The 27,307-nt window shown below is 37.0% G+C and overlaps 2 protein-coding genes across 7 annotated transcripts; one reads left to right on the plus strand and one right to left on the minus strand.

The window, feature by feature from the left end:
* Positions 1-3,745: 3,745 nt before the first annotated feature.
* LOC131794436 (uncharacterized) lies at positions 3,746-9,482 on the minus strand. Of its 2 annotated transcripts, none has more exons than XM_066164868.1 (6): positions 9,369-9,482; positions 7,296-7,448; positions 6,849-6,941; positions 5,546-5,677; positions 4,413-4,468; positions 3,746-4,124 (listed from the first exon to the last, which is right to left on the minus strand). In XM_066164868.1, the coding sequence occupies exons 2-6, from the start codon at positions 7,414-7,416 to the stop codon at positions 4,038-4,040; spliced, it is 489 nt and encodes a 162-aa protein (XP_066020965.1). In that variant the 5' UTR covers positions 7,417-7,448; positions 9,369-9,482; the 3' UTR covers positions 3,746-4,037. The 2 variants fall into 2 exon arrangements, with proteins under 2 accessions (XP_066020965.1, XP_066020964.1); XM_066164867.1 differs by lacking the exon at positions 9,369-9,482 and adding an exon at positions 8,497-8,585.
* A 219-nt stretch (positions 9,483-9,701) lies between these two features.
* LOC131794457 (uncharacterized) lies at positions 9,702-25,915 on the plus strand. Of its 5 annotated transcripts, none has more exons than XM_066164859.1 (23): positions 9,702-9,793; positions 10,606-10,802; positions 11,086-11,157; positions 11,949-12,020; positions 12,281-12,340; positions 12,758-12,832; positions 13,291-13,365; positions 14,104-14,175; positions 14,431-14,505; positions 14,818-14,889; positions 15,510-15,575; positions 16,412-16,483; positions 17,511-17,582; positions 18,249-18,320; positions 18,695-18,766; positions 18,945-19,013; positions 19,324-19,392; positions 20,003-20,074; positions 20,668-20,724; positions 20,938-21,134; positions 21,725-21,844; positions 22,165-23,679; positions 24,515-25,915. In XM_066164859.1, the coding sequence occupies exons 2-23, from the start codon at positions 10,612-10,614 to the stop codon at positions 24,667-24,669; spliced, it is 3,372 nt and encodes a 1,123-aa protein (XP_066020956.1). In that variant the 5' UTR covers positions 9,702-9,793; positions 10,606-10,611; the 3' UTR covers positions 24,670-25,915. The 5 variants fall into 5 exon arrangements, with proteins under 5 accessions (XP_066020956.1, XP_066020959.1, XP_058967959.2 ...); XM_066164860.1 differs by having other exon boundaries at positions 9,732-9,793; positions 10,603-10,802; XM_066164862.1 differs by lacking the exon at positions 13,291-13,365.
* Positions 25,916-27,307: the final 1,392 nt, after the last annotated feature.

Here is a 27,307-nt window from a genome sequence, read left to right on the forward strand (position 1 = left end):
TACATGATAGATGGGGTGACTCGCCCAGGCGGGTTGCTAGGTTTGCTAGTTAGGGTAAAGCTGTCATCCGGGGTGACAATTTGCAATGTAAAAGTCTCAAGGTGAGGAAACCCGCCCAACCTAGATCGCGTTCATGTGACAAAAAAATTAAATGAGCCAAACAATAGCGAAACAAACGGTGGACCACAGAGGAAATGCCACAAACACACTAACACACACGCACACACACACACATATATATATAATCTTTTTTTCATTTTTATATCGAGCGATAAAATCAAAATACGGCGCGATAAATGGAAATTATCTCGCGAGAAATGGGACAATTGTTAAGTCGCACGTGATCCGCTGTCAGGCACGTTGTTTCAGTGGACGAGAGGGCTTGTCCTCTATGAGCCACCGTAGAAACACGGGTGTGTTAAAACATTTTACATTTCCTTGCCGTCCCACGCAGAGCTAAAATGTTAAAACACTATTTTTTACGTCCTCTTAGCAATGAAACCTCGACAGCGATTTAATCACGTTTTCACTTTGAACTTAACACTACATTGACTTATTATGCCAAAGTGAAGACATTGTACCGTCAGAAACGGTTAACGCATCGAGCTAATGGCGAAAATCTTAAAGGACGAGAAAATACTGACGTTTTTCGACAACGTTTCACCACACGTCGCCGTTAAACTCCTTAATTACAAATGCAATAACAACCTCGAGAAACTTCACTCCAACATCTAGGGGTTGTAAGATTGTATGTAAACGCGGGCTTTTTATCGACCTCGGCCAGGCGGGTTACCTCACCTACCGGGATCCCCCACATCCACGTAAACAGGCCCTAACTTTAAATCTCTAAGAAATACCTCAGTAAAACCTTATTAGTTGTATTTATGTGTGTGTAGCTTGTGTCGTATTTGTTTTTAGATTCTCTCAAAGGAGAGAGGTCGTTGTGAGCGGAAATGGAAGTTTTTTTTACCGAGCTGCTTCTCTTTAGGAATGAAACAAGCGAGGAGAAACACGAGGAGATCAATAGGTTGAGGTCCAGTTTGTTTCGGAAAGATCCAAAGGTTTTTGAGCTGCCACTCCTCGCTATTTTTAACCACAAACACTGTCACAGTTTATTCAACTCTAAACTTTTTTTCAGTGATGTCTTTGGCTAATTTAAGTGACTAAACTTGGTATTTTATTTTAACTGCACTATTCTTTCCAATGAACCGCTCAGTAGCCGACGCATTCCACGGAATAGCCTTCAGGCGTCTTATACTGTAAATAAAACGCACAACCAAGAATTCATTTATTCATTTACCATTACGAAGGGCTAGCGCTCGAAACATCAGCTCTAGAAACTCTCCCCATTTGAGGGCATACTGCGCCATGTTTCTTAGTGTTGCTTGATTTCGACAGCGGTAGATATCCTTGATGTCTCTATTCAATACGATCTCGTGTCAGAATCGGAAAGGATGGCGTTTATTAGAGGCAGGAATGACCATGTATGCGAAAGCCATCCAGACTTCTGCAACTTTCCTGCCGGTAGTAAGGTATTTTGAGGCGAAAAAATATAATATAATATAATATATAAATGGAAGTTTTATGCGGATAGACCATCGGATATTACTTATTTACTAGCATGTCTATTTTTTCCCAGAATCTCAAGTGAAGACTTTTTCTAAAAAATTAGCAGGAATTCCACCATTTTTCAATGTAATCATTCAATAAATGAGTGTTTAACCGGCCAAGTTTACAGTGCTTGAGATTGTTACAAGTTGGTCGTACTGCGCTTTTCCTATGTTTGTTTGTTTCTTTTGCCTGTTTGTTTGAATTTATTTTTCTATCCTCATATCATTTTCAGCTTACTTCTTCCCACAAAATAGGTGAGGTTTGATACCCAACGGCCATTCGTCCCGTATCCATATTAACAGTGATTTTCTGCAAATGATGGTGATAATGATAATGTAGATGATTATTATCAATTCTCGTGTCGTAGTTGTGGTTGCTTCTACAGAGAAGCAAGACAGAGCAATCTATGCGTTTACGCGAAAGAAATTTTCCCTATGTTTTCATTCCTCAAACTACTAGATGCTGACCGTTAAAGAAATAATTCAATTTTTTAATGAAGAGTAAATCCTGTTTCTCTGTGTTAATGTGGTGTTAAAAGTATACTTAAAGGCGAGCATGAGTAACTGACTCGCGAGGAAGAGGCCAACTTTAAAGAAATAGATTAGACAATGAAATGGAAAAGTTTTTGTGTTGAAACTTCCAAATGTCTATGACAATAAAGACCCTACAACATTGACTTACTAAAAGAATTGTCAATGATAAACCTACCTAGGGGAGTGTAAACTAGTAATGAGTTACACCCCACCCTTAAACAACGAGTGCGAATAGATCATAGGGAGTAATATATCACTTCAAAATAGAATGGAACTGACGACCTGTTTATAAAGTGGGTCACTTAGATATTTAATAATCAAAAGAGTCATCTTGAAACAAAAAATACTGTAAGACAAGGTCTCAGAGTCTAAAATGAATGAACGATACTAATAAATTTAATACTTATCTGGTAAATTAATGATCGATGTTTTACATTTATTACGTCAGCTTGTGTTAATCTCCAAATTAGTTCAAAAGTGAAGGTAGACAGCTCACAGGAAAGAAAAGAGAAAGATGGGGGAGGGGAGGGGTGGGGAGGGGTGGGGAGGAGTGGGGTGGGGTGAGCGAGTTAAATAATTGTTCCATCTCTAAAGTCATTGATGACCACGAGAAAAAAACATTTTCAAACTACTTCCACGCAATAGTTGCAAACCCACTTTTCTTTGATTATGTTTGAAACTCCCCTAAGAATTAGTTATTTGAAAGTAACCTGAGCAATTTTCACTCGTTTTATTTTTCGTTGACCACGTGAACTGAAAAACATGACATCCATGGCAACGACGAACTACAAAAAAGATCAACATGGTCTAAGAGGATCTCTTACTTCTCTACTAAGTCTCCGGTGGACCCTGTAGAAATTTGGAAAAAATATTTTATGTCATGTGAGGCAAGAGATTATAAACTCTTGGTCATGGCTGGCACAAATATTTTCACAAACGGTTGAAAGTACGCTGGTAGAGATTTGTATTCCTAGGGGTTGGTAAGAAAATGGATACTGGGGACAAAGTTGGTTTAAGTCCGCTGTGACTACGAAAACGCGTTATTAAAATGAACCAGCCTTGAATCTAAAACAAGAACCAAAAATGGGTTGCAATCAGGAGAGAGGAACAGTTCGCGCGAATGAAAGAAAAAAAATAGCAAAGTTGCATACATTTGAATTAGAAAGATATTCCAAGAGTGCGAAACAAGCGGGCTTAAGCTTTTGGACTCTTAAAAAGCATATTACACACGGTACTCCCTCCAAAGTCCGAGAGATCAAGGAAGGGTATATGGTTGGACTTAAGACGTTCTCAGCGTAACTCCTTAACTGGCGATCACTTGGCAATATAATGCTCTATGATGAAATAAGACCACAATAAGGGACAAAAAGGTTACAACCACGAGCTGCCACCTTTTTTAAACTTTAAAAAACTGCATTCCTCACTTATTGCATTTCACCTCCTTCCCCCAAAAGACGGCTGTGCTTCTAATCTCTTATACTTATCTTGTGCGTACACAAGATCAAATAGGGGAAGGAGGGAGGGGGGAGGGGGTGGGGGTTGCTTATGGAAATGTAGGAGAAGACAGATGACGTAAGAGTAAAGGGTTAATTTATTTTCATTGTGGCAGTTTAAATTAAGTATCTATACAACTTCAATCAACGGCCTATCGTATATCAAATACCAGACTTACACTTGTTATCCTATGTTCTACTTAAATATGTCCTTGCCGTTCTCCTCGAGCGATTGAGCAGCTAAATGATTAACTAATTTCGTCATCATATTGATGATAAAAATTATTTTTTTATGAGAGATGTAACGATAGCTTCTGCAAGAAAATACTTTTTCGCCTCCACTTTGCGCTCGCGTTTCTCCCTATCTTTCACTTGGTCGTTATTCCTTGTTTGACTCAGTCTAGTGTCCCTTAGCCACGGCATCAAGACAAAAAAACATAATACCATCCTGGTTAAAAAGTTGCCATCTTCCATTAACGGTCAGCATCTGGTAATTCAAGGAAAAAAGAAAGGAGTGTGCCTTTCAATCGGGCGCATATATCTATTTAACCTATTTCTCGTTTCTTAACAATATGACTTACGCAAATCAACCAGAACTAAATCTAATGCTCATTAGTGCCAAGAAAAAGTTAATAACAACTGAATGGCCAGAAAACAATTACTGTGAGAAAAACAGAAAAATTTTGATGGGAATAGAAGCTAAGAATGATAATTAGGGCAAAAAGCAAGGAATTCAAGGAGGCTTGAAACTCGCTCATGTCAATAAATCGATTACCTTGAAAAATGATGGAATTGCTGTCAATTTATATGAGTAAGTGAACACGTGAGTTTCTGGAAGAAAGCAAAAAAGTAGATCAGGAAAGGGTACAGAAAAGCAGCATCAACAACAATAGCAGCATGGGGTCGAAATAAATCATCAGCTCAAAATTAATGCTTTTTTCTTCTAGTACAACTGACATTTTAAGACGTGACTTTTCTCAGAGAATGTTTATTTACAGAAAAGATCTCAAAAAATCAATTTTTGATACAAACAAGAATACTTTGAATTTTTTTAAGACATTCTTTTGGAGATAAACAGTAAGTGGTTTGACTGACACGAAATTTACCCTGGGGTTTTATGATACAACATAACGATGTGGCTTGTATATATATCTAAATTTTCAAATTTCACGATTCGTGAGAAGCCGTGCCTGTCACAGCAGCATGCCACTATCAGGAAACAGCGATGGCCTAAATATTTTCAAAGTGTGGATAGATCTAAAGGGAAAGCCCTTATTTTAGTGCTAGAGTCCTAATTTGAATGGAGGAAAAGAAAAACCTTGTGTATTCGAGTATTTGCAAAAAAGGGAGTGTTTGATGAAAAAAGTCTCACTTGAAAATCATCCATCAATCTTAAAATGGCCTGAAATCAACCTTTCACCGCTAATAGTTAAAATATCCCTCCCTCCAATTGAGATCCTCTGTTTTTACACATCTCCGTTCTTTTGGCAAGGCAAGAGATTGATTGCAGAGCTGCATATCGACCGCAGGAAGCCATTACGCATGTCTACTCTAAAACGACTGGCGCGTTTGAACTGACTGTGTCCAAGAGCTTCTACTGTCATCGGCGTTCTTGCAATTGGGCGTTTTTAGTTTGCATGATTTGTCAAAACGTTTCAAAGAGTATGCGTTTTCAAAAGAAAACGAAGGGATGGGAGATCAGATTTGGTAAATTAAAAGATCAGAGCATAAACTGTTGAGGTCTCAGTATTCTGTTCCTGCATAAGAAGATTCTAGACTCAAATAGAACAGAAGGTCGACGCATAGACAGATCAGTCAAACTTACTTGATCTGCCACTGCATTAACAACTTTATCAATTTTGAACCGAGCATTACATTTTCATTCTGATCATTATATACCCTACTTACCGTCTGCAGGTAAGCTGCATAATTCTTGGAAATCTGCTTTTTTGCAAACATTTTCCCTCTCCTTGAGAATGACTTTTCCGTCCGATTCTGACTTTATTATGTAATTCGAGTACGCGTCTAGGACATCAACCGCTGAAGAAGAAAAGGATTAGTCATTGATAAGGTACAGTCGAAGCTCGCGTAACCGGGAGTTGAAAGGGAGGCAGTTTTTATGCTAAAATTGTACCATTGCGACTATTGTGCCCTATTTTCTGAAACAAGTCTGAAATAAATTTGAATTTGAATGGCAAATTCTTCTTTAAACTTTCTATCGTTAGGTTCCAGTTTTAACGGTGTATCGACACTCTTTCTCGTCGTTATGTATCTGAATTCCCTTTCCTTTAGCCTAGCTTTCTTTCTCTTTTTTCTCCCTTTTTTACGTAGTATTGTGCCAATGTTTTTTTTCATTCGCACTCTAGAGAAACCCTCAGAGCCTCACTAAAAAATAGAATTTTAAATACTATGTAATATTTAATTGAGAGCGAGGGTCGGACGGGAAAATATTCGGTTCGAGGTCATGACTTACGGACTGACCGCTGAGGATCGAAAAGTTCGAAAATTTCTTTTCAACCAAAATAGGACGCGATAGACGAGCGCGCGGGACAACCACAAATAAATTATGTAATGAAAAAATTTCCTTTATTCTTTTGAATCAGAACAAGACACTCGTAATTAATGGAAAAACACGACTTTTGAAACTCTTTTAAAGCTTTGCAGCTGAAATCGCGGACAGTAAACGACATTGCCATAAATCTTGAAAGCACATTCACTTTGCAAATATCTTTTTTTTTATATAAATATGATTTTCAGTAAACACCTCAATGAAAATCTTCTTAGTTTGTCGCTACAATTTTCTTGAAGCAAAAACATGCCAACTTTTCATTCTCAGCGAGCACTTTAGGGAATTCTAGTCGAGAATTACTGAAGCTCTTTTATTTCAACCGCGCAGTGAAAAATAAAGGCGTAAGACGGAGCAACCAGTTACTTAAACTGAGTTTTAAATGAAAGATTTGATCATGCTAAAATAATGAAACATTTGTCGTTGTTTTTGACGTTCAAGTGTCCTCTTGGTTTTCTCCAAACCAAAGGTCTTTAAAAGATGAAATTCTAAGAATTCGCCTTGTGTGGCGCCATTTGAAAAGGAGGAAAGATGTTTCATTTTCTATGAGCTTACAGGTAAATGTACAATAGATTTCTGACCAATCAGAGCACGCGTCATGTCTAAATCATGTTATAATTCTCTTTAGTTCTGTAATCAACTTACCGGGGGTTAGTGTTACACTTACAGTGGCGATAGTTCCAGTCGCTATAAAAGGCCATGGAGATATTTTGATTTTTGCTGTATGGTCATGAAAGCCTGTCGACAAATCGAAACTTTCACTGAAAGTGTCATTATTGTGTTCCATACCATCTTAAAAAGGCTGGTAAACTCGTCAGAAAATCATGATCATAAAAAAACTTTTTAACTCATTAAAATATAATGACCAGGCGACTGTCTTTGCTGAAGAACCAAAAATGATTTTCCCACATTAAAGCTTTTAATAAACGAATGCATTTGACTCTATCTTTAATCCAGACTTTGATGCCTTATTGCACTTAGTCGACTCCGAATGCGTACCGCCGACTACCCTTTCCTATCCTGTTTTAATAACAGGAAAATGTTCAGAGTTCACTGAAACAATTTCAATAAAAATGAAATGAAACAACTAACCATCACAGATCGACGCATTTTTAAATTCTATTCCCGAGGGATATCCTGCTCCTCCACCGATAACGAAAAGGAACAAGTTCAAGGAGATAGTTCGCCACTGCTGAATGGCTGAAATCATCATTTTCTTCGTATCCGAGAAGTGGATAGCAATATCTGTGGAAAAGAGTTAATTTTGATGTACGACGCAACAAATCTTTCTGATGAAATTAAAAAACCTTCACCTATTATTCCTAGCATGTAAAACAAGTACGTTTGTAAAAACTGAGTAACTTTTCTGAGTGTTATGCGTATTTTTAGGAAGACAAGTTAATTTTTATTAAAGTTAATGCTTCGATATTACTGAGATAAAATCTATGGATCGAAAGTTGTCCATAAGGGACCTACAGAAAATTGTAATGTGATAAAAACAAACATCCTCTTGATATAAATACCTACAACCCTCTTCATCAAGTAGGTTTATCTATAAATTCAGAAATTGTGCTCTATCTTTGCAGTAAACCGTGTCTTAAATAAACGGGTAAGTTTCTAAAGAAACTGTGGTGCTACGTCGGTGGGAGAGTATAGCAAGTAATTTAGTGTTAACAACTGAGTTGAAAACGTAATTTAGCCACCGTAAAGTGTGAAAAAGGTGACGTTTCTAGCGTTAACCCTTCGTTAGCCCTTCGTCAGAGCGAAATAAACGAAAATTGAAACCTCTCTCAATCCTCGTGACAGGAAATGAATGATCACTTTGGTAAAACTATTGACAAAATATGTTCAAGTCATAACCGATGGAATTAGCAAAATCACCTGAAAATTGCCTATGCATATCTAGCAGCGTTTGTGCGAGATATATTTATATTTTTGTCTATAAAATGACGAATCATATTTCTTTTCAGGAAGGAACATAAGAAAGAAATGTATTGTGAGTCGAAAGTCGTGGTACTCTATGTTAGACTTAACTCAAAATCCAGTCTATTCCGTTTTCTTTCCTGATATTTTCAATTTTGACTTTTCCCTGAATCATTCATATCTCGACCTTAAATAAAAACATGACGAACTCATACAGGTTTATGGACTTTTAATTACTTTGACTATTCAGACACGGGCCTTAAATGTTTATTTCCCGCGCCCGCCTCTACGTACTATGAAGAACTCTCAAATTCCTCGTGCATCGACGCTTTCCTCAGTTGAAATTCAGTTGAATTGAAAGATCACTTACCTTTTTATTCAGGTGTTCTTCAACGAGCCTTTATCGATCTCTTGTCGTAATCAAGATTTGTGACATTAACTACAATTTAACAATAGTTCCAAACCTATAATTATTTTTCAATCATTATGCAAAAAATCTAACCGGAGGCGAAAGTAAGAAAGATTAGCTCATGAACCAAACAGGAAGCAACCTCGTTCAGCAGTTCTTCTTACGCTCTTCCTTCGTAAAAATGTTTGTAAAAAAGTTTTTTTTCGATTTGTTTATTTCATACGGCCAAGGGTACGAACGGGATGTTTTATTATGGAATATATAAGCGGTGCATAGAAAATTTAGTACAAAAAGTTTTTGAAATCATGCTTGAAAATCATCTTGATCCAAAGCAGAACAAACGAAAGTAAGAAAGCTTAGCTCATGAACCAAACAGGAAACAAACTCTTCAAATAACTGTTCGCTCAGCACGTTATTGGGAACAATGCTAATTGGGCGTTAAAAGAAAAAGGCGCTCTTCCTTAATGCAAAAAGTGTTTGAAATCATGCTTGAAAATCATCTTGATCCAAAGCAGTACAACCACACTTAATGTAATTTTCCGCTTTGTAAACGATATACATGCAAATGAGATTCGGGTCGAACACGAAACAGTTAATTAACTTAACTACGTTCGTTGTCACTTATTTATTCATTCTCACTTGACAACTTGAATTTCTTTGTCTCTCAAACTAGAAGATCGCGTGCAAGATATCAACATGAACAATCCTGAGTGTCGAAACAACAACGCTTTGCGTGCGTCTATGTCAACATTTGTCATTGTGTCACGGAACATGATAAAGCGTACTTAAAACCATTGCGGTTTCCTTAATTTACGAAAATTCAAGACACTGACGTCGACACTTCGGGGTGATACTTGAAACAGCGATGGTGTTTACTCAGATTTGAATATATCTCATATGAATGTATCGTCTTCACATAGCTATGTTTTGTTCAGGTCTTATTTTATATCAGTTAGAAATACTCTCTCGCAGGCAAGTCACAAATTCATTAGACTCTCCTTCAATATTCAATATCTTTATGGTGCATTAGTGCGAAAAAAGTATGCTAATCTTTACTTTCGATCCTTTCTCTAAAGGAAAATACGTCACAGTTTTGAACTGCAGGGTGGTTCTGAATGTAAAACGTCCCATGAACTTGATGAAGCACAATAAACTCAGCCGACCTAATTCAATTCAGCGTGAGACATCGAGTTGATAACAACGTTTAGCTATTCAAAGAGGTCAGTTGTTGACTCATTTACCCGTGAGGAACGTTTAGGTGAGTCTTTTGATGCATAAATTGTTTATTTATGTACACCCTTTTTTATTATAAGAACAATTAACTTTTGGCTGAGGTTGAATGTTCTTTTTTATTTTTTGACTTGAGCCTGAACGGTGCGTGGTACAGAATATCAATAACTCAGTCTCGACGTGACTAGGAATCCTACAAAATGAGTTGCTCTTCAGTGTATCGTGCGATAAGAATACCGCAATATTATTTTGAAAACAAAATCCCTAAAAAATTTAAGTCGATTGTCTTGTTAGACCACAGTTCAAAAAAAAAATAAAAAAAAAAAATAAGAAAAATAAAGACGTTCTTAGCTGACTTTCAGGCTAGGCATGTTCTTATATGTTGTATATATGTTAATTTCAGCCTATGCTTATTTTATGAAAAAAAAGAAAAGAGTGTAAAGTAAGCGCTTACTTCCTTTCCCACATTTGGGTTTGGAAACTCAGCGAATAATACGGCTCAAAGGGTGTCTGAGATACAAGGACTCGAGTTGTAGCACGCGTTTTACGATATACTTTTTCTTCAACTGAAATTATCGCTGTCATTGTGCGCAATCTAGCTGTAAAGTTCAATGTGTCTTGAAAGTGACCTACAGAGCACACTTTCGAAAAAGAAAGCTGTATCGAAAAGCACAGGTTTCTTTCTAGAAGCATTGAGGATCATCAAAACTGAAACCGTATTGACTGGTAAACACTCTATGTGATCTTTCTCGTAGGCTTGGTTACTTTCTTTAAATCCGCAACGGTGTTTGAATCATTAATGTAGTTATTTAAAAATCAAGTTATTTTTGATCCCAGCAGATTACTATGGACTCAGTAATGATGTTTATTGGCCTGATACAAGTTATCTTGGTCTTGTGGATTGTAACACCTTGCGAGAGTGATGTTTGCAGCCAAAAATTTTGTCAATGTACCAATTTCGGTAGGACCCGTGTAGTAGTTAAATGCCAAGTTCATGGATACATTCCGAATGGAATCCCAAGCAATACAATTGAACTGTAAGTGATTAGAAAAACTAAACCTTTCTTCACAAAGGGAACTGAGTTATGGTTTAAGCTATGTTTGCCATTTGAAAGCAGTGTTTGGTTTATCTGTTGAATTAAAAAAATAAATATATATAAAAAAAAAAAAACACATTTACAAATTTACCAATCAGTAACACCCATCTGTAACCTTTGTTTAGTTTTCTAAAGTATGTTTTTCTTAACTTTCTAGCGTAGCTTCATGCTTTTAAAATGATAAAAGTGTTGCAACTAATTTTCTTGTCGATTTCTGCATTAGAAACCTTTCGAGTTGTTCCTTAAAGTCGATTTCAGAAGACTCCTTCAGGAACCTAACTGTTTTAAAATTACTGTAAGTAAATGATTTTAAAGTATGGGATAGATTCAGGTTAAATCAATAGGCTTGCATAATTATTGTTATTGTTATTGTTATTGTTATCATAATTATCACTATCATCGTTGCTATTATTATTTTAGGCTTTTTATGAAATTTAATAACCGTTAGACATGTATTGAAGGGAAAGACCAAATAGTGTAAGCTTCGCCGTAAGTATTACAGATCTATAATTATCCGCTACAGCCCATGAATTTCTCGAGAACAATAGACATTTTGCGCGATGATATATTTGCAGTAACGTTTCCATTATGCATGCTTACCTGTTATCGAAATTGGGTGACAAGGTTACCAGAATTTAAAACCCGGATAAATCTTCCAGCGGAAACAAACAGTCATTTGACTACTGGAACGCTGCTTGGAATTTCAAAACCAATCAAAATTTGTCAAAACACTGAGTCTGAAGGTAGACTTGAGAATTCTAAAAGCAGAGTTGAGAAGTTGACCAGACATTAAGTATTCAGATACCTACCACAGAACAAAAAAATAGAGTTTTTTTTATGGAGAGAATTTCGGAGTTTTAGCACTGTGAGATTTTACTGGTTATCTGTAAGCTTCTTGAAAAAAAAAAAAGAAAGAAAAAAAAAAAGAGAACCAAAACTATATTAGTCAATCTGAATGAAGTATTTTTTATCATTTACTTTCATGTACAAATGTTTAAATGGAGTGCAGTAAATGGAAGCAAATTTTGCATGTATTTTAATTCGGCAAGCTTTGATCAATAATTGTAATAAACTTTTTCATTCTAGTGACTTGTCGAATAACTTATTACGACGCATTCCCTACAACACTTTCAAGAATATGGATAAGCTGGAAATAATGTAAGAATGCGTTTATTTATAACGAATGAGTAGGTTGATATGTTGTCCGTTTAAAAGCATCTCCTGTCCACAAATTTTCATAAAATCTTGTCAGCGTCTGTGTTTTCTCTAATCCCAATCCCTTTAATTTATAATTTTAAATCTATTTACTGTTTCAAAATCTTAAGCTAAAAGTAACCCAATTATATAAATTTTAGATTAAAGATGTGATGTGCAATTTCTGACCTTCATATTTTTGGAACTTACAATTGTTTCCCTAGAAATCTTGCCGACAACCTAATTTCAGGGAGTTTCTACCTTCCAGAAAGTGTATCTCAGCTGTGAGTTTTGTTAACGATATATTTTTGAAAAGATAGAAGAAACAGATTAAAATTCGTAACTGACTTTTATCCTTACATTAAATTGTAGCTTTTTTTCAGATCGTCCTTTTTTTCTTTTCATCGCAAGCAAACACAGAAGACCTTCGATAAATGTGATGCAAGCAAATATGAATTTCCTCTTTCTCTCTAAAAAAAAGACCGTCAGGTCTGCACCTTAAGCTGTTAGTTAATGTAAAGCAATCAAAATAAAAGTGAACTTGTCATCTTTGTGTCCTTTGCAAAGTATTTACCCAGTATATCGGGAGAACATTTACGGTGTTTGTTGGCTTATGTCTTTTACCTAATGGACGTTTTTCAAAATGTTTTCAAACTTAGTAAATTCATTAAAAGTCAATGCTAAATATTTTACTTGCCTAGCGTTATCAAACACAACTTTCTATCAAGTACTGACGCAAAAGTCATTCTCAAAGGATTAAAACGGCTTCGAAAACTGTAAGTACGACCTTTTATCCTGTTCCACATGCTTACAGAATCAATAACATATGTCGTACAAGTAAAAGGGAAAAAAAGACAAATATGAAAGAAATAAAGAACGTATGGAAGTATGGAACCGTAAGCCTAGTCCACGATCCAGTTCTCGTTAACTCATTGCCAGCGAATCGGAGGGGGTTATCCGAAAGTATTGGTTTAAATATTTAATGAAAAGTTGATTTTTTCCTTATAGATCCACGCTCGTGATGAAAATAATAACTGCTTTCTCTGTTCTAAGTTCAAGCTAAAAACTTACCATGTTTCTTTCAGAAGTGTCGCAATTTTTTAAATAATGATATTTTTTTATTATATATATAATCTATCGCAGTTACTCATCTTGAATACCTATGTCTTGTCTATACACGAAACGGTCAAACTTTATCTAACAAGGATATCCTGCTCACTGGGCACTTTTACAGGGATTTTGATTCAAATCCACTCGGACCTACTTTGCCATCCGACATGTTCGCTGGCTTTAGTAAGATGGATATTCTGTAAGTTAGTAGCTCTAGAAAATTCTCGAATGATTTCGAAACTTGTTACAAAAACGCCGAGTGCGAACGTGATCAGACACGTGCATGCTTGACTACTCTCTCACTGTTCCTTTTAGATAACGTCCCTTGTTTTAAAAAGTTTAAACTTTTTTGCCCAGCGTTTTGCTTCCGAATGTTGTTTATTTAGCCAACTGATTTGTGCTCCTTTGGGTCGATTCGGCTTTTTCTCTTTCGACTAAGTGGCCATACCGATAACTACGCCTCAAATTAAATGATTATTCGTTTTAAAGTGTCTGCTATCACCAGATCATGTTTCGCACGAGTTACAATCAATTTGATAAAGCTGGATCAACGTAGAAAGTTGCGTTATTTTCTTGCGGGTTCAATTTTACAGAGAGTGAAAACAACAAATTTTAAATGAAATGTTTAGAGGTTGGCTGCCGTTCTGTAACAAAACTGTTTTAAACTACTGGTTCAATAATCCCCCCTCGCGATCCAGCTCTTTCAATAAAATTCTTGACTATTAAAATATGACTTAGGAATGGTGTTTGTACTTTGGCTGAAAAGAAAACAAAAACAAAAACAAAAACAAAAACAGAAAAGCATTGAAAGTGACAGAGAATTCATTAGTGATAGACTTGTCTCATAAATCCGTTGTTAGAACTTTCCATAGTTACATTGTTTGACAGTTTCTACTCTTTCCTTCACTTCAAACTATTTCGCGACTTTTTTTCATAGCTCCATGAGAGGCTGCCACCTGGAAGATATCGAAAATGGAACATTTAGAGCCATGAAAAATCTTACAGACCTGTGAGTAAATTTGTTCTTGGATATTTTTATTGATTTTTTAGATGTCCGAGCGATTGTACGCGGTATGCGTCATGAGAAGAGCGGTCCGAAAGTTATATGTACATAATGTTAACTAGATCAAGAAGTTGTGTTTTATGTTCTGTTGTGCAAACACTTCTCGTGACGTTTGACTTAGGCAATCTTAGAAGGTTTATTTTGCCGAAACTTTTCTAAGCCCGACCATCCACAAGTCATTATACATTTGTCCGTTTTTAGTGATCTGTCCTTCAATAACCTGACTCATATACACAAGGGTACGGTGGAAGGACTTACGGATCAGCTGACAAATCTGTAAGTAAATCGTCGTTAAGGAACACCGTTATTTACAGAATAATAAGAACTTACTAAAAAGAAATTTTCAGGAGACCGCGATCGTTGCTATGGACAGTGGTTTAAACCACGGATAGTACCTTTGGTACCGCCTTGTTTATTTCACATTTGAATAGATAGGCTGATTGACTTTCATATGCATCTATGCAAAGCAGAAGCAATACGACCCTTCTTCCCTCCTCCCCCCTCGCCTCCACAGACAAAAAAAAAAAAAAAAAGACAAAAAAAAAGACAAAAAAAAAGAACTGTTTTGACTCTTCTAACAATTGATAGGTACCTTGACGGAAACGAATTAGAGACCATAAGTGATGGAACGTTTAAACAGTTTAAAATTCTCCAAAGATGGTAAGTGAGACACCAAGTGCAAGATTAACAGCTATTGTAAACCTGAAATGCTTATATCTATACCAAGAGGATATGACCAGTTTTTTTTTACGGCCATGTCGCCCTAAAGGCATCTTGCCCGAAGTCATGTTGCCCTAAATCCGGAGTCATTTCGCCCAGTTTTTTTTTTTTTTTAGTCACAAGTAAAAACATCGAAATGACATATCCTGCTTTGTTCAACGCTTGATCGGGAGTAGCACTAAATAGACGTATTAAGTTCCCAATCAAACGCAGAAGATTAAATAATGTATGACAGGAAAGAGAGGAAGGAAAAAAAAAATACCGAAGAAATGAAACATTATTCTAATTCGACATGACCGCTTGAAGTGGATAAAGTTTAAACCTATTGTGGTAAAGATGTTATGAATTAAAAACCGGCCGGAATTCTGCTATTTTAAAAGTTATCTTTTAGTTTGCACTGAAAACGTTTTGCCATGTTTTAGATACTATATCCTGTAGCTCCTTGCTTGTTGACCATATATGATCGAGGCCCAGAGAAGGACATTGCTAATTGCTAAGAGAAACACGGTAGCGTTTTGCTCATTTGCTTTTTTCTATTGCTGTTTGTACGATTTCTACAGCACTCTTCGATGGAACAATCTAACATCTGTACCAGATTTGACAGGTCCTAAGGTTTTTGTAAACCTGTAAGTATGGTGCGTCCTAAACTTCTAAACTTCAAACTACCCAACCCCCCTTCTCTCCAGGCAACCCACGGTCATTTGACCGTTGCCAGTGCCCGGTGGGATTTGGAACCTTCCTTTGTTGGGGTGGGCAAATTTAACCAGAAGTGTTTAGTCTTTCCAGTGGAATACAAGTGTTCAATCTTTAAATACGGAGGTGAACGTTTAAGGCAAATAGTTCCTTTTTGAGAAGGAAATGCTCAGAAGAAAAGGTCTACGAAGTATAGGCTTTAAAGCTTGGTCAATATGTAGAGAGTCTTGGTCGCTGCGCAAGAAAAAAATAAAAAATGGTTGATGCGTTTGAACATAACTTTTGCTCCGGGGGCGGGAATTTGAAGAAACCAATCTTCATAAGTTCAAAAGCCCGGGGGTGCCTGGGGAGAATGTTAAAACTTCAATTACACGGCCTCTAGAGATTACAAACTGGTTTATCATCTCCGAACGCCCTTTAATGACAACTGATAAAGATGGTTATTGCATTATTTCCTTCTATTGTTGGAAAGAACAACTCCGTGTTTTTAGTTTCCACATTTTCGTGACTTTAATCACCCTTGCATAATCATATTCCAGTTATTTGGAGAAAGTAAGTCTTCTCAAAAGCTTACCGCTGGTTGCCACAAATTGAGACTAGGTTCAGTTCAAGGTGAGCGTCGATTCAGAAGATCTTCAACAGTGAACAAATAGGACGCGTTCAAATAATTCTCATTGAAAGACTTCGCTGAAGTATCAAAGGTAATACAAAGAAAAAAACTCAAATCAGTTTTCACAATTTTTTAAAGTTTTTGTTGTGCTTTTGGCAGAAAATTAGATAGTAATCGGATCAAAGATATATCAAGAATTGCAAAATCTGGAATTAAACACCTCTTTGAGCTGTAAGTATACAAATGACTTTCTGTGAGTAGACGTTTCCAGTTTGTTTCCTGCAGTAAATTCTTGTGATCAGATTCATTGGTGCGAGCGTGATCCATATTTCCAGTCCGTGCAGATGCCATGTCTGTTTGCAGGACAGCGTAGTAGATCGAATTTCCCCTTACAGAAACTTCAAACTAGTGCGTTAACAAACAATTAGTCCAAACGTCAGCTACGACACGAAGCACGCGCAAAGATATGTCAGCAAACAAGAACCAACTATTGACACCGAGCTTTTTTCGTGTATACAATATTTCCTGCGTGCTCCATATCATTATGAATGCACGCTGGTACAAGAAACAATAGTAAAATATTAGAGAAAGCGACTTAATTTTCTCTATAGCAATAAAGTTTGTCTTTCCTCAAATTTGGGTGCAATAATCAAATTCTTTCTTACGCTTTAGAACATCATTTTGGACTTTTGACATCGAGTAGTTTTCGGAGATAAAGTTAGTGGTGTTTCGTCGAAAGCAATTACTTTATTAAAAAGTAAAAGATGCAAAATGCAGGTTTTCAAAAGATCAAGAGCGCAATTAGAGTAAACGAGTCGACAGTTTTCAGGCTTTGAAAAAAATTAAGAGTGCCTTTTTCATTCCAAATTGCGCGTGAATGATTCTTTATTACCTTTAACAAAATAATCATGCAAAAGCAAAGAGCATATCACGTGCAAACTGATTCATTCAAAATTTGCGCATGCTCTTGTGTTTTCAGTCAAAAGAGCCGCGTTCAGTCAAAGAAACGATATTCTATTATGTTTCATTATAGTCATTAATTTTTATATCAAAAGCCCCGATACACATTCTGTTGCCTCTTTTCGAATTACAAATTGCTTTTCTCGTGCATTGTTTGGTCAAAAAATGCATTTCGCAAGTCAATCAGTTTAAGGTATTTTTTTCTTATTTAAGTATTGTGTAAGCCTTAACGTTCCTCGATGTTAAGCTTATCGGATAAAATTTTAAGTTTAAAAAAAATAACACTTTTATCTTGTAGGTTGCTGGCCAGTAATGAAATCGATTATCTTCCACCAAACATATTTCAAAACATTTTCATTATGGACTCCATGTAAGTAAGATTTTATTTAATAACAGACAAGGAAAGTCAAACTGTTCATGGATTTTTATACTAGTTATGTAACCCCCTTGAGTGGTATACCGTAGAATATCCCACGAGTTTTTGTATTTTCTCGGTATATGCATACCCCGCTGATCTCCGTCGACCTTTCGAATCTCCCGAAAATAAAGTGATAATGGCATAGTAGTCATCCAATTAGGCTGGGGGAATTTCTGTCAGACCTCTTTCCTTTAAAAATGAGGTAGTTCTTGAATTAAGTTGACAAACTTGCTGTCATCCGAACTCGTTTTCTCCACTGCGCTTAAGTTTCTTCACTTTTCAGCGAAAACATCAACTTCTTGATCAGTCAGCCATACCTTTTTGGTTAAATATTTATTTTTACTGAGTTTCCGACCTCATGACTAACGTCCTAGGAAAATTTGGCTCAGAAACGACTCAAAGAACGCCTAAAATAAACTGGAAACGCCACCACCGCTCGTATAATTTCGGCAGAATAAGATCGGAAAGGGCGGCTTCAATACTTTCGAATATACTACTGATTTCTTTTATTCTGGTTGGTTGTATTTTTAATAGCATGGTTCCAATAGTTATATAAGTAAACGCAGTAGATGCGTCTGTTTCTTATCCCTAATCGTATTCATGTCATCTTCCTCATAGTGACTTGTCATTCAACAAATTGCAGTCCATACCAGATGGCCTATTCAATAAGCTTGGAAAATTACAAACTTTGTGAGTAAACATTCAGAACACTTTTCCCAAGTTAATGATAAATTGTATTTTGTTGTTAGCAGCAATATCCTGTTGGAAATGAACATTGTTTTCGATAATTTCTTGTTTATTTGCCCTCCTCCCTTAAAACCAGCCACACAAAAACGCTGTGAAAATTAAAGCTAACTGATTCTACTTTTTACACAAATGTTATTTGCTTTCTGGGAGGTTATATCATAAAAATAGTTCCATTCGATGTCACATACCTAATTGTGACTTGCCCTGCTTCACAAAAAGTGATATTGTTATTAATATCATTACAGTTATCATCATAACCATTATTATTGTTATTCAAACGGTACAATTGTTCACAATGCTCTTTTTTCTAAATCAAGGATGATTAACTTCAACAACATCTCCAACATCAACAATCGTACTTTTGAGGGACTTTCAAGCTTGAAGACACTGTAAGCTCCTTTTTTGGTTTTTCATGTCGGTAATCCCTCTTGACCGATTAACTCACTCACTAATCAGTAAATTGCCTCTTGGTTTTTATTTATCTATTTATTACTTTATTCAATTATATTACGTCTACAATCCTTTCTTAAATAGATTTTGTGTTTAATACTCTTTTTCAATTTACAGCATGCTGATAAAAAACAAACTGACATTTATTTCCAACGGTGCTTTTGATGAAACTGCTTTGCAATCAGTGTAAGTACATGTACGTTTAATAAAGTTAACGTATATCCTGGAATATAATAAGGAAACAGAATATAATATTCAAGGAAACCAGTAAAGTAAAACAGAGGTGCATTGTAATACACGCAGGGCATGACATGGATGACAACGTCTATATATCAACATGGTTGATATATAGACGTCCCATAAACATGAATGTTTCAATGCGTAACATAGATTGCAAGCGCTGAGTCCTGTTGGTGTTAACAATATAAGAAATTTGACTTGCTTTGGTTTGTTTTTTTTTTGTTTAGTTTTTGTTATCATTTCTTCCTTTATATAGTTTTCTTCACAGTAATGCCATCAAAACGATTGGAAGTGAATCCTTTAGCAGACTTAACCTGAAACAACTGTGAGTAAATTGAAAAATAAAGTGAAGTTTTAAACGCTGCAATGAAATGTATTAATCAAGCTTACCACTTTGGCTTCAAGAGGATCATTGATCTGCTTTTACGGAGATGTTGCCATTTGAGACTTTCTTAATCCTTTACACCCTGAGAGTGAATATTCTCCATACTGATTTGTATACGTTTTGTAAGGTGCTGGTAAGGAGCTTCTTCGGTTGGCGATCACCTCTATTCTTCTCCCCACGTGGATGATATTGTTAAGAGAAATTGGATACTGATCACTCTAAGGGTTCAAAGGGTAAATTTTGACCATTGTAAGAGGTGATTTTAGATATATGAAATTCATATATTTGCACTGTGGTCAAGAAACGAATTAAAGAGATCCTAGCAGCTAAGAATACTACTGAAACGAGTAGTTGAAAATAGGACCTGGAAAAATTTCAGGCCCGTACGGGATTTGAACCCATGACCTTTGCGATACTGGTGCAGTAAAAACGGTAGCCGCATCAACCATATGGTAAAAAAAAAAAGACTAAAAACAAGAAAACCCCATGTCTCTATAATTATGTGTAGGCTTAGGTTAATCATTAACTTCATTATTCACATATTTTTCAGTACTATCTTTGATAATCCTCTACACTCATTACCAGATGGAATGTTCGACAAAATGGACACCGAAACCAAAGTGTAAGTGAATCCAAAGCACTCATTTGAATATTTTATAGATGACTATCGCTTTTCGAAAGGCCACATCTTGATTTAATGCAGATCGTCAGTGCTGAAGGAGAGATTAATAAGCTTTTAAATCTAAGCTGATCTCACTGTTGTTTTTCCATCTGTTGATTTTCGTATAAGGATATGCGGTTTCGTATTGGGTAACGCAGTGGACTCAAATTGAACAGACTGGGTACGAGACAAGCTAAGCAAATTTATTATATGGTGTTCTCGAGCGGGAGATTCTACTCCATAAGCCTATTTACTTCTATAAGAATAAATTTGCACGTGAAAATTAGACAAATGGGGTTAAGGTCCTGGAGAAACCATGGTGCTGTGTGGGTGGGGGGAGGTGGGGGGGGGGAGGCAGGAGGGAGGCGGGGGGAAGGGGTCTTACAAGATAACCTGACTACAGTAAGCTGACCTTGAGAGCGTTGGCCCATCGGCAGATCGAATACTCGTCCCTTTATAGTACAAAAACCTCGATAAACGACCACCGTTGGTGGGGACCACAGATCTTGAGAGTATCGCTCCTGCAATAAAATTATCATCAAAATAATCTACAGATCGTTGACATGCAAAAACCTTCTTCAGCTGCCCAAAGGACAGTATCAGTCAGTAATGTGAGTATGTTAACGTTTCAAGATGACTTATTGCATATATTATGTCTTGGCATCTCTACTATTAGATTCATTGTTTTCACTTTCACTTTCACTTTCACGATGCACTTAAGTCAGGAGCCCCTAATGGCTCCTGCTAAAGTCTACTGAATTGAATATTTGTTATTGTTAGAATTTCAAGTGCTTTTAATATTTTGCTATTTTCTTAAACTTAAGTGACTGTGCCCCCTCTACCACATTCCATATACTTTTAACCGGAAAAGAATTTGTCTACATTGGTGGCCTGAAAAGTTCAGGCTTTGAGTGCCATCCCTGTAAGCCTCGTCCCAGAGGCTCCGGATGTCGTAACTGCTCTCTTTGTCAAGTTGGTTATTTCATGAACCTCAAAGAGATGTGTGTCAAGTGTCCTGCAGGTGATAAAAGAGATTTAAAATGCTTCATGTCATAGTTAAATAATTTTGGAACAACAACAACATTACTAGAGAAAATTCGAGGCTTTGTTAGTTACATTCTTTTAATAGAAGAGGTCTCAAGCTTGGTCAATCCGAGTGCTAGTACCCTAACTGAAATTTTCCTTTATCCCATTGTCGTTTCTTTTGCTATCGTTATAAAGTTTTCATTCTCGCTTTCTTTTTTTCATTAGTTGGTTTTTCGTATTAAGTGAGCTGATGCTTGTAGGGCCACTGCCAATAAGGCCAGTTTTCACTCATAATCAGTTTTATGTCGTTGCATCCTTCTTACATAATATCTGATGGCTACCGTTTAATTTCCGTTTTAGTTTCTTTTCCGGTTTTACGTTACGTTCCGTATCACGTGACAATTTCACGTTCTTTGACATTTTGGAGAGAGTTTTACCTTCGTGTTGCTGTTTTAGTTCGCAAAATAGCTCTTTAACGTGGTTGCGATTGTGATCGTGATTGCGTTATTGCGATTTCCCTTTTTCTTGTACGTTATCTTGTAACGCTAAACACGGATTAAAGGGGAAAGCTACATATCTTCACAGGTGGTTTTTATCAGGATGAAATGGGACAACTTAATTGCAAAAGATGCAGTATTGGTACATTTGTGTCTGAAACGCGACGTCCTGGGACAACCTCTACGGACTGTGTGGCATGTCCATATGGTAACTGATGTTTTGTCTTTGAGATACTCTTAAAATTTTTCACCATCAAAACCTCTCTCTTCAGGACACTCCATGTGTGTTTTATAGCGTTGCAGGGAAAAGAAAATGTCTCTTCTCAATCCAAAACGGGAACGGCTGGCAAATTAACTTCTCGCCAGTTTGAGTACCGCCGAACTTCGTTTTGTGTCCGCAAGTAGAACTTATCCTTGGAGCTAATTCCTAACTAACTGTAAGCAATTTGATGAGTTGAATTTATTTTTAAGGTTGGTTTTGCGCCTTTGTAAAAAATAATGTTAATAAACTATTTATCTAAATTGCAGGTACTCTCTCCAACGAGACTGCGAAATATCGAGCATGCAGATGCCTTCAAAACTTTTATCGGCTGGATCGTTTTGGCCCGTGCTCAGCATGTCCACTACACGGTTTTGTTTGTGAGAAGGATACAGCGATACTTGCTCCTAACTTCTTCTGGAAATGGTCAAATCAGTCTGAAAAAGAACTCTTCAAAGGTTTTGTTAACAACATCCACTTATCTAAACCAGATTACGACACGTCATATTCTACGTTTAATACTTTACTTCCAAAGCCACTCAAATGTCCTTATGCCAAGTCTTGCGAGGGTGGAATCGACTCTGAATGCCACTATGGGTATAAAGGAGTTTTGTGTGCAACCTGCTCTAAAGGCTTTTACTTCCGATTTCACACTTGCTTGAAATGTCCTCGGTTAACTGTAACAGTTACTTCTTCCATCTTGGTAATTTCTCTTTTTGTTGCTGTGTTTCTAATGGTTCTTTGGGGTGACTCCAAACGTGCAGAGAATAACCGGACAGTTGCAGATGTCGTTATGTCGTGCTTTAAGATTGTGATTGGTTTTTACCAAGTCATTGCTGGAATTTTCTCGGCATTAGCGAAAGTCCAGTGGCCAGTCATTTTGATCTCAACGGAGAAGGTTCTAAAAGTGTTTGAAGGGAACATCTTGCAGTTTGCGCCACTAAGCTGCATTCATTCTTCCCTGCGTCTCGATGAGCTCGGAAAGTTCACAGTGATCGTTGCTTTGAATGTCCTACTTGTCGGCTTGATTTTCCTTTATCTTTTCGTTAAAAGACGCTACATTATAAACACAACTAACCGAGCCGAAAGCCAAAAAATAAGGGAAATTAAGAGTTTGAAGAAATCTTGCTATCGGAACATTTTCCTATTGTTGTTGACGACCTACCCCACGACGAGCAAATCGATTATTCAGATTCTGCCTCTTCCTGGTGCGTGTGTAGAAACGTGTTTCTCTAAAGAAAAGCTCGACTGTATCTTCCTGCTGAGAGCTGACTACTCCATCCAGTGTTTCACTCCTCGCCACAGCTTGTATTGGCTCATGGCCGCTATTCTGGCATTATATCCCGTAGGATTTCCACTTTTGGCTCTGTTTCTCACTTACAAATATCGTGAGTCCCACGAAAACGAAGCAGTCTCTTTCGGGCTCAGAGTGTTCTTTGAAAACTACAAGAAGAAATTTTGGTTTTGGGAAGTCATAGAGATGTACCGCAAACTGATATTGATCTCATTGATTTTCCTATTTGGATCTAAAAGCCTTCCTCAAATAGGTCTCACAGTTCTGACAGTCAGCGTCTTTGGAGTGCTCTACACCCTATTCCGACCAATCAAGGACAAGTTTGAAGACCGCTTACAAACATTTGTTCTTTGGATAATTTTCTTTGACGTTTGTCTTGGTGCAGTTTACACAAACTGGGATGAGAGTCAAGGAGAGGACAAGAACGACTCCATCTTTGTAAATGTCCTGTTCGTGGTCCTTAACGCCTCTGTATTGTTATTTGCCATTGGTAAGTCATAGTGCTGCTCTTTACGTTTTATCGATTAATTTAACTTTACATTCACAAATATTAAAAGTGCAAATAGCAATTACCGGGAAGTTTTAAGGAAGTGGGATATCTAAATGTCGCATCTGTGGAATTTAGCATCATATGTTGTGTATATTTAGGCATTTCCACTTTGCTTTTTCATATTGCTTCACATTTTGTCATTCCCGTTTTAGTTATGTTATGACTCAGAATTAAGTGTTTTTGTATTCTTAGACCAATTACTTTGGAGAAATCTTGCATATCATTGTTTAAAAGCAATTATGCAACATAGCTGGTACTCTTCGGTAGAAAGCTTTGCAGTTATCGTTTATCATACAACCTGATTGGATTAGTGAATATTACTGGTTGCTCAGATCACTAAGTTGTCCTCAGTTATTCAAGCAGCTGGAACGAAAACTGTCCATATATATCTTGCTTGAGAGTCATGCCTTACCAAATACCAAGAAAAGGCCTCAGTGAATCTAATAAGCTTCTATTTTATACATACTGAGATTAATACTGTGAAGTACTATTGTTCGTGTCTCTGATTGGACTAAAGATGTATTTTAACAATCGTTCGCTTCCCATCTTTGAAATGGGTCGGTCATAAAGAAAAAATGATGAGAATGCACTCCCTCCCGTAGCCTTAGACAAGTCACGAAGAATTGTTCTTAAAAAAAGTCAGAGTGCGAGTTATTGGGAAATTTTGGTTAACCCTAACCCTAAGAGGTTCCTCGTTAACACTTTATACAAAAATACCAATGTTATTGAAAAATTGATAATTATGCTATTCTGTTCTTATCTTTTACTGCGTCAGGAAAGGGTATATCACATGTGAAGTTATTTCGCAAGTACTTTACCGTCTGCCCGATGAGACGTTTCAATTTCCTTCGCCAAGGACTGGCGCTTCTTAAGAATAAAGTGGTCACCACAACACCTGAAGAATCATGCTTGATCGAGGATGGCACCTAAGAGCCTCGCCGATATATCTTATCTATACCGTTGTAACATATCTCGAAAAAAACAATAGTAACAACAAGAACAACACCAATAACAGAAACATAATTGAGGGGGTTTACCTTGGACGGCTTGATAACTTCTTTTAACGCTCATGATTAAGCTTTAACACCCCCCTAGCCTCGGCAACTCAACGGCTTTTGACTGTCGTCCGTGCCCTAGGGGTGTGGAATTTGAACCTTGCCTGACTGGGTTGGGAATTTGGGACGGAAATGTTTTGTCTTTCCATCGAAATACAAGCGTTATATCTTGAAATATCGAGGTGCTTAAATCTAAAGAATTAACTTTCGTGAGCGAAACTGAATAAGAAGAAAAGGTGTGGATCTTAAGGTATTAAAGCTGAGTCAATGTGCAGAAAGTCACAGTCGCCGATCTTGCCTCTTACCAGAAAAAATTGAACATCAAATCCGGCACTTGGTTAGGGCATTTGAACACAATTCAGACTGACCCCACATACGGGAATTTGAACAAATCAGTCTTTAAAAGTTCAAATGGCCGAAGTTTTCCCCGGGTAAGGGGGATGTTGAAGCTTCATTCCATAGACTGAACTGCCAATTGGTTAGCCTTCGTAATTACTGAGTTGGGTTTTAAAAAGGAAACACTTGTGTTCTCGCAAGGAGGCCACTCGATGGAGGGTTCCAATGGGGTGATGGCTTTGACGGCTAACAGCCAAAAAGTTTGGTCAATGTACTACTAACGGTTAATATCTCTCCATTGCAATCACCAGAATTTTTTTTTTCACGATTTTCTTTTTTTAAGGCTAACGGTTAAAATTTGTCAGTACTTTGGCATAATGCCTGGCTGATTTTTTTGGCCTTTGTACGGCTATCGGTTTACCTCGCAGCCCTTCCCTGCATCTAAGCAGTTCGGAAAGCTGCAAAACTCTGGGACAAAAATCGAAAGTATCTATCGGCTTTTTGAAGCCCTTCTTTTCCATCGTTGACGTAAATCGACAAATTTTTGAAACGTCTGGAATGTTTGACATTTTCCGTATCTGTTAGCAAGGAACGAGTTGCCAGTAATCAGATCCTCTTGTTAGCGTAACCTTGTTTTGACGTAATAATACACGATTTGATGAGAATGCATCGCTTTTTCGCTGCCATTTTATCACAAATGGATTTATGTAATGTTGATGCAAGGGAAGCGTACGCTTTGTGTGATTAATCATGAAACATCTAATAAAATATACCGATTATCCTCTCGTCTTGCGTAGGGTTTATTGTGAAATTGACATCACGCAATGGTCTCAAATATCACAAAATTAATGGCTCATTTACATTTACACGTACGTGGGAGACCCCAGGTATGTGAGGTTACCTGCGTATTGGGGGGAAGGGGGAAAGGGGAAGGGGGAAGGGGAAGGGGGGGGGGGAAACCGGGACAAAACCGGGCTGTCCCTATAATCTCTTAATTTATCTTGATCATGTTGACATGATAGATGGGGTGACCCGCCTAGGCGGGTTGCCCGGTCTATTGGTTAGGGTAACCCTGTCATCCGGGGTGACAATTTGCATTGTAAAAGTCTCAAGGTGTGGCAACCCGCTTGTCCTCTATGAGCCACCGTAGAAACACGGGTGTTTTAAAACTTTTTACATTTCCGAGCCGTCCCACGCAGAGCTAAAACGTTAAAACACTATTTTTTACGTCCTGTTAGCAATGAAACCTCGACAACGATCTAATTACGTTTTTACTTTGAACTCAACACTACATGCACATATAACACCGAAGTGAAGACATTGTACCGTCAGAAACGGTAAATGCATGGCGAAATAATGGCGAAAATCTAAAAAGGACGATAAAATATTGACGTTTTTTGGCAATTTTTCACCACCGCTGTTAAACTCCTTAAGAGCCCATGATTGTAAATATCGAGAATCGCTAGCCAGGCTAAAAAAAATCGAAAAATTCTGATAATTTGCCTGGAAAACCCTTTAAGAGAGATATATTCAAAAAAATTATTTCAAAGTTTGAAAAGTAAAATGTGTCCGAGGAAATGGGGAAAACGAAAATTCGGGTTTTTACCTAATTAATTATGCAAAAAATTTAGTAAAATTGACCAACTTTAGTGTGCTAGTACAGAGGAAGGATGTTTCGTAAGGGATCGGGGGTGTTTTTACTTCAAAATATAATTCATTTGATCTTTATTTGTGGTTTTTTTAGGGGATTTGGTTTAATTTTAAAATTTAAATGATTTTTTAACAAAGTACTCTCAAACACTTGTTTTAAAAAGCGAAAAATCGAGCAACTTCAAGCTTTCAAAACGCGTCTTGGTATGTGAGAAATCATGTCAAACTACATGCTGGCACAAAGTTTGGTCCTTATAAAAAAATAATTTGAAATAAAAAATTTGGGTAAATCAGAAAAGTGCCGGCAAAATAAAAGAGTTTGTGACGCACTGTGGCTAAGGTCAGGAATTTGCATGATGCAAATCAGTTGTAGAAATCGTACTTGAGAGCTACGAAGTAAACAAGATAGTTAAAGATGGTTAAAAAACTCTTTGATATGGAAATGATATGAGATTATAGAATAAAAAATTCGTAGACGTTGCTGAAGAGGGCTGTAAATTGATGTGTAGATACGAAATTTTCTTTTA

This window comes from Pocillopora verrucosa, chromosome 4 (genome assembly GCF_036669915.1).
Source record: "Pocillopora verrucosa isolate sample1 chromosome 4, ASM3666991v2, whole genome shotgun sequence".
NCBI lineage: Eukaryota > Metazoa > Cnidaria > Anthozoa > Scleractinia > Pocilloporidae > Pocillopora > Pocillopora verrucosa.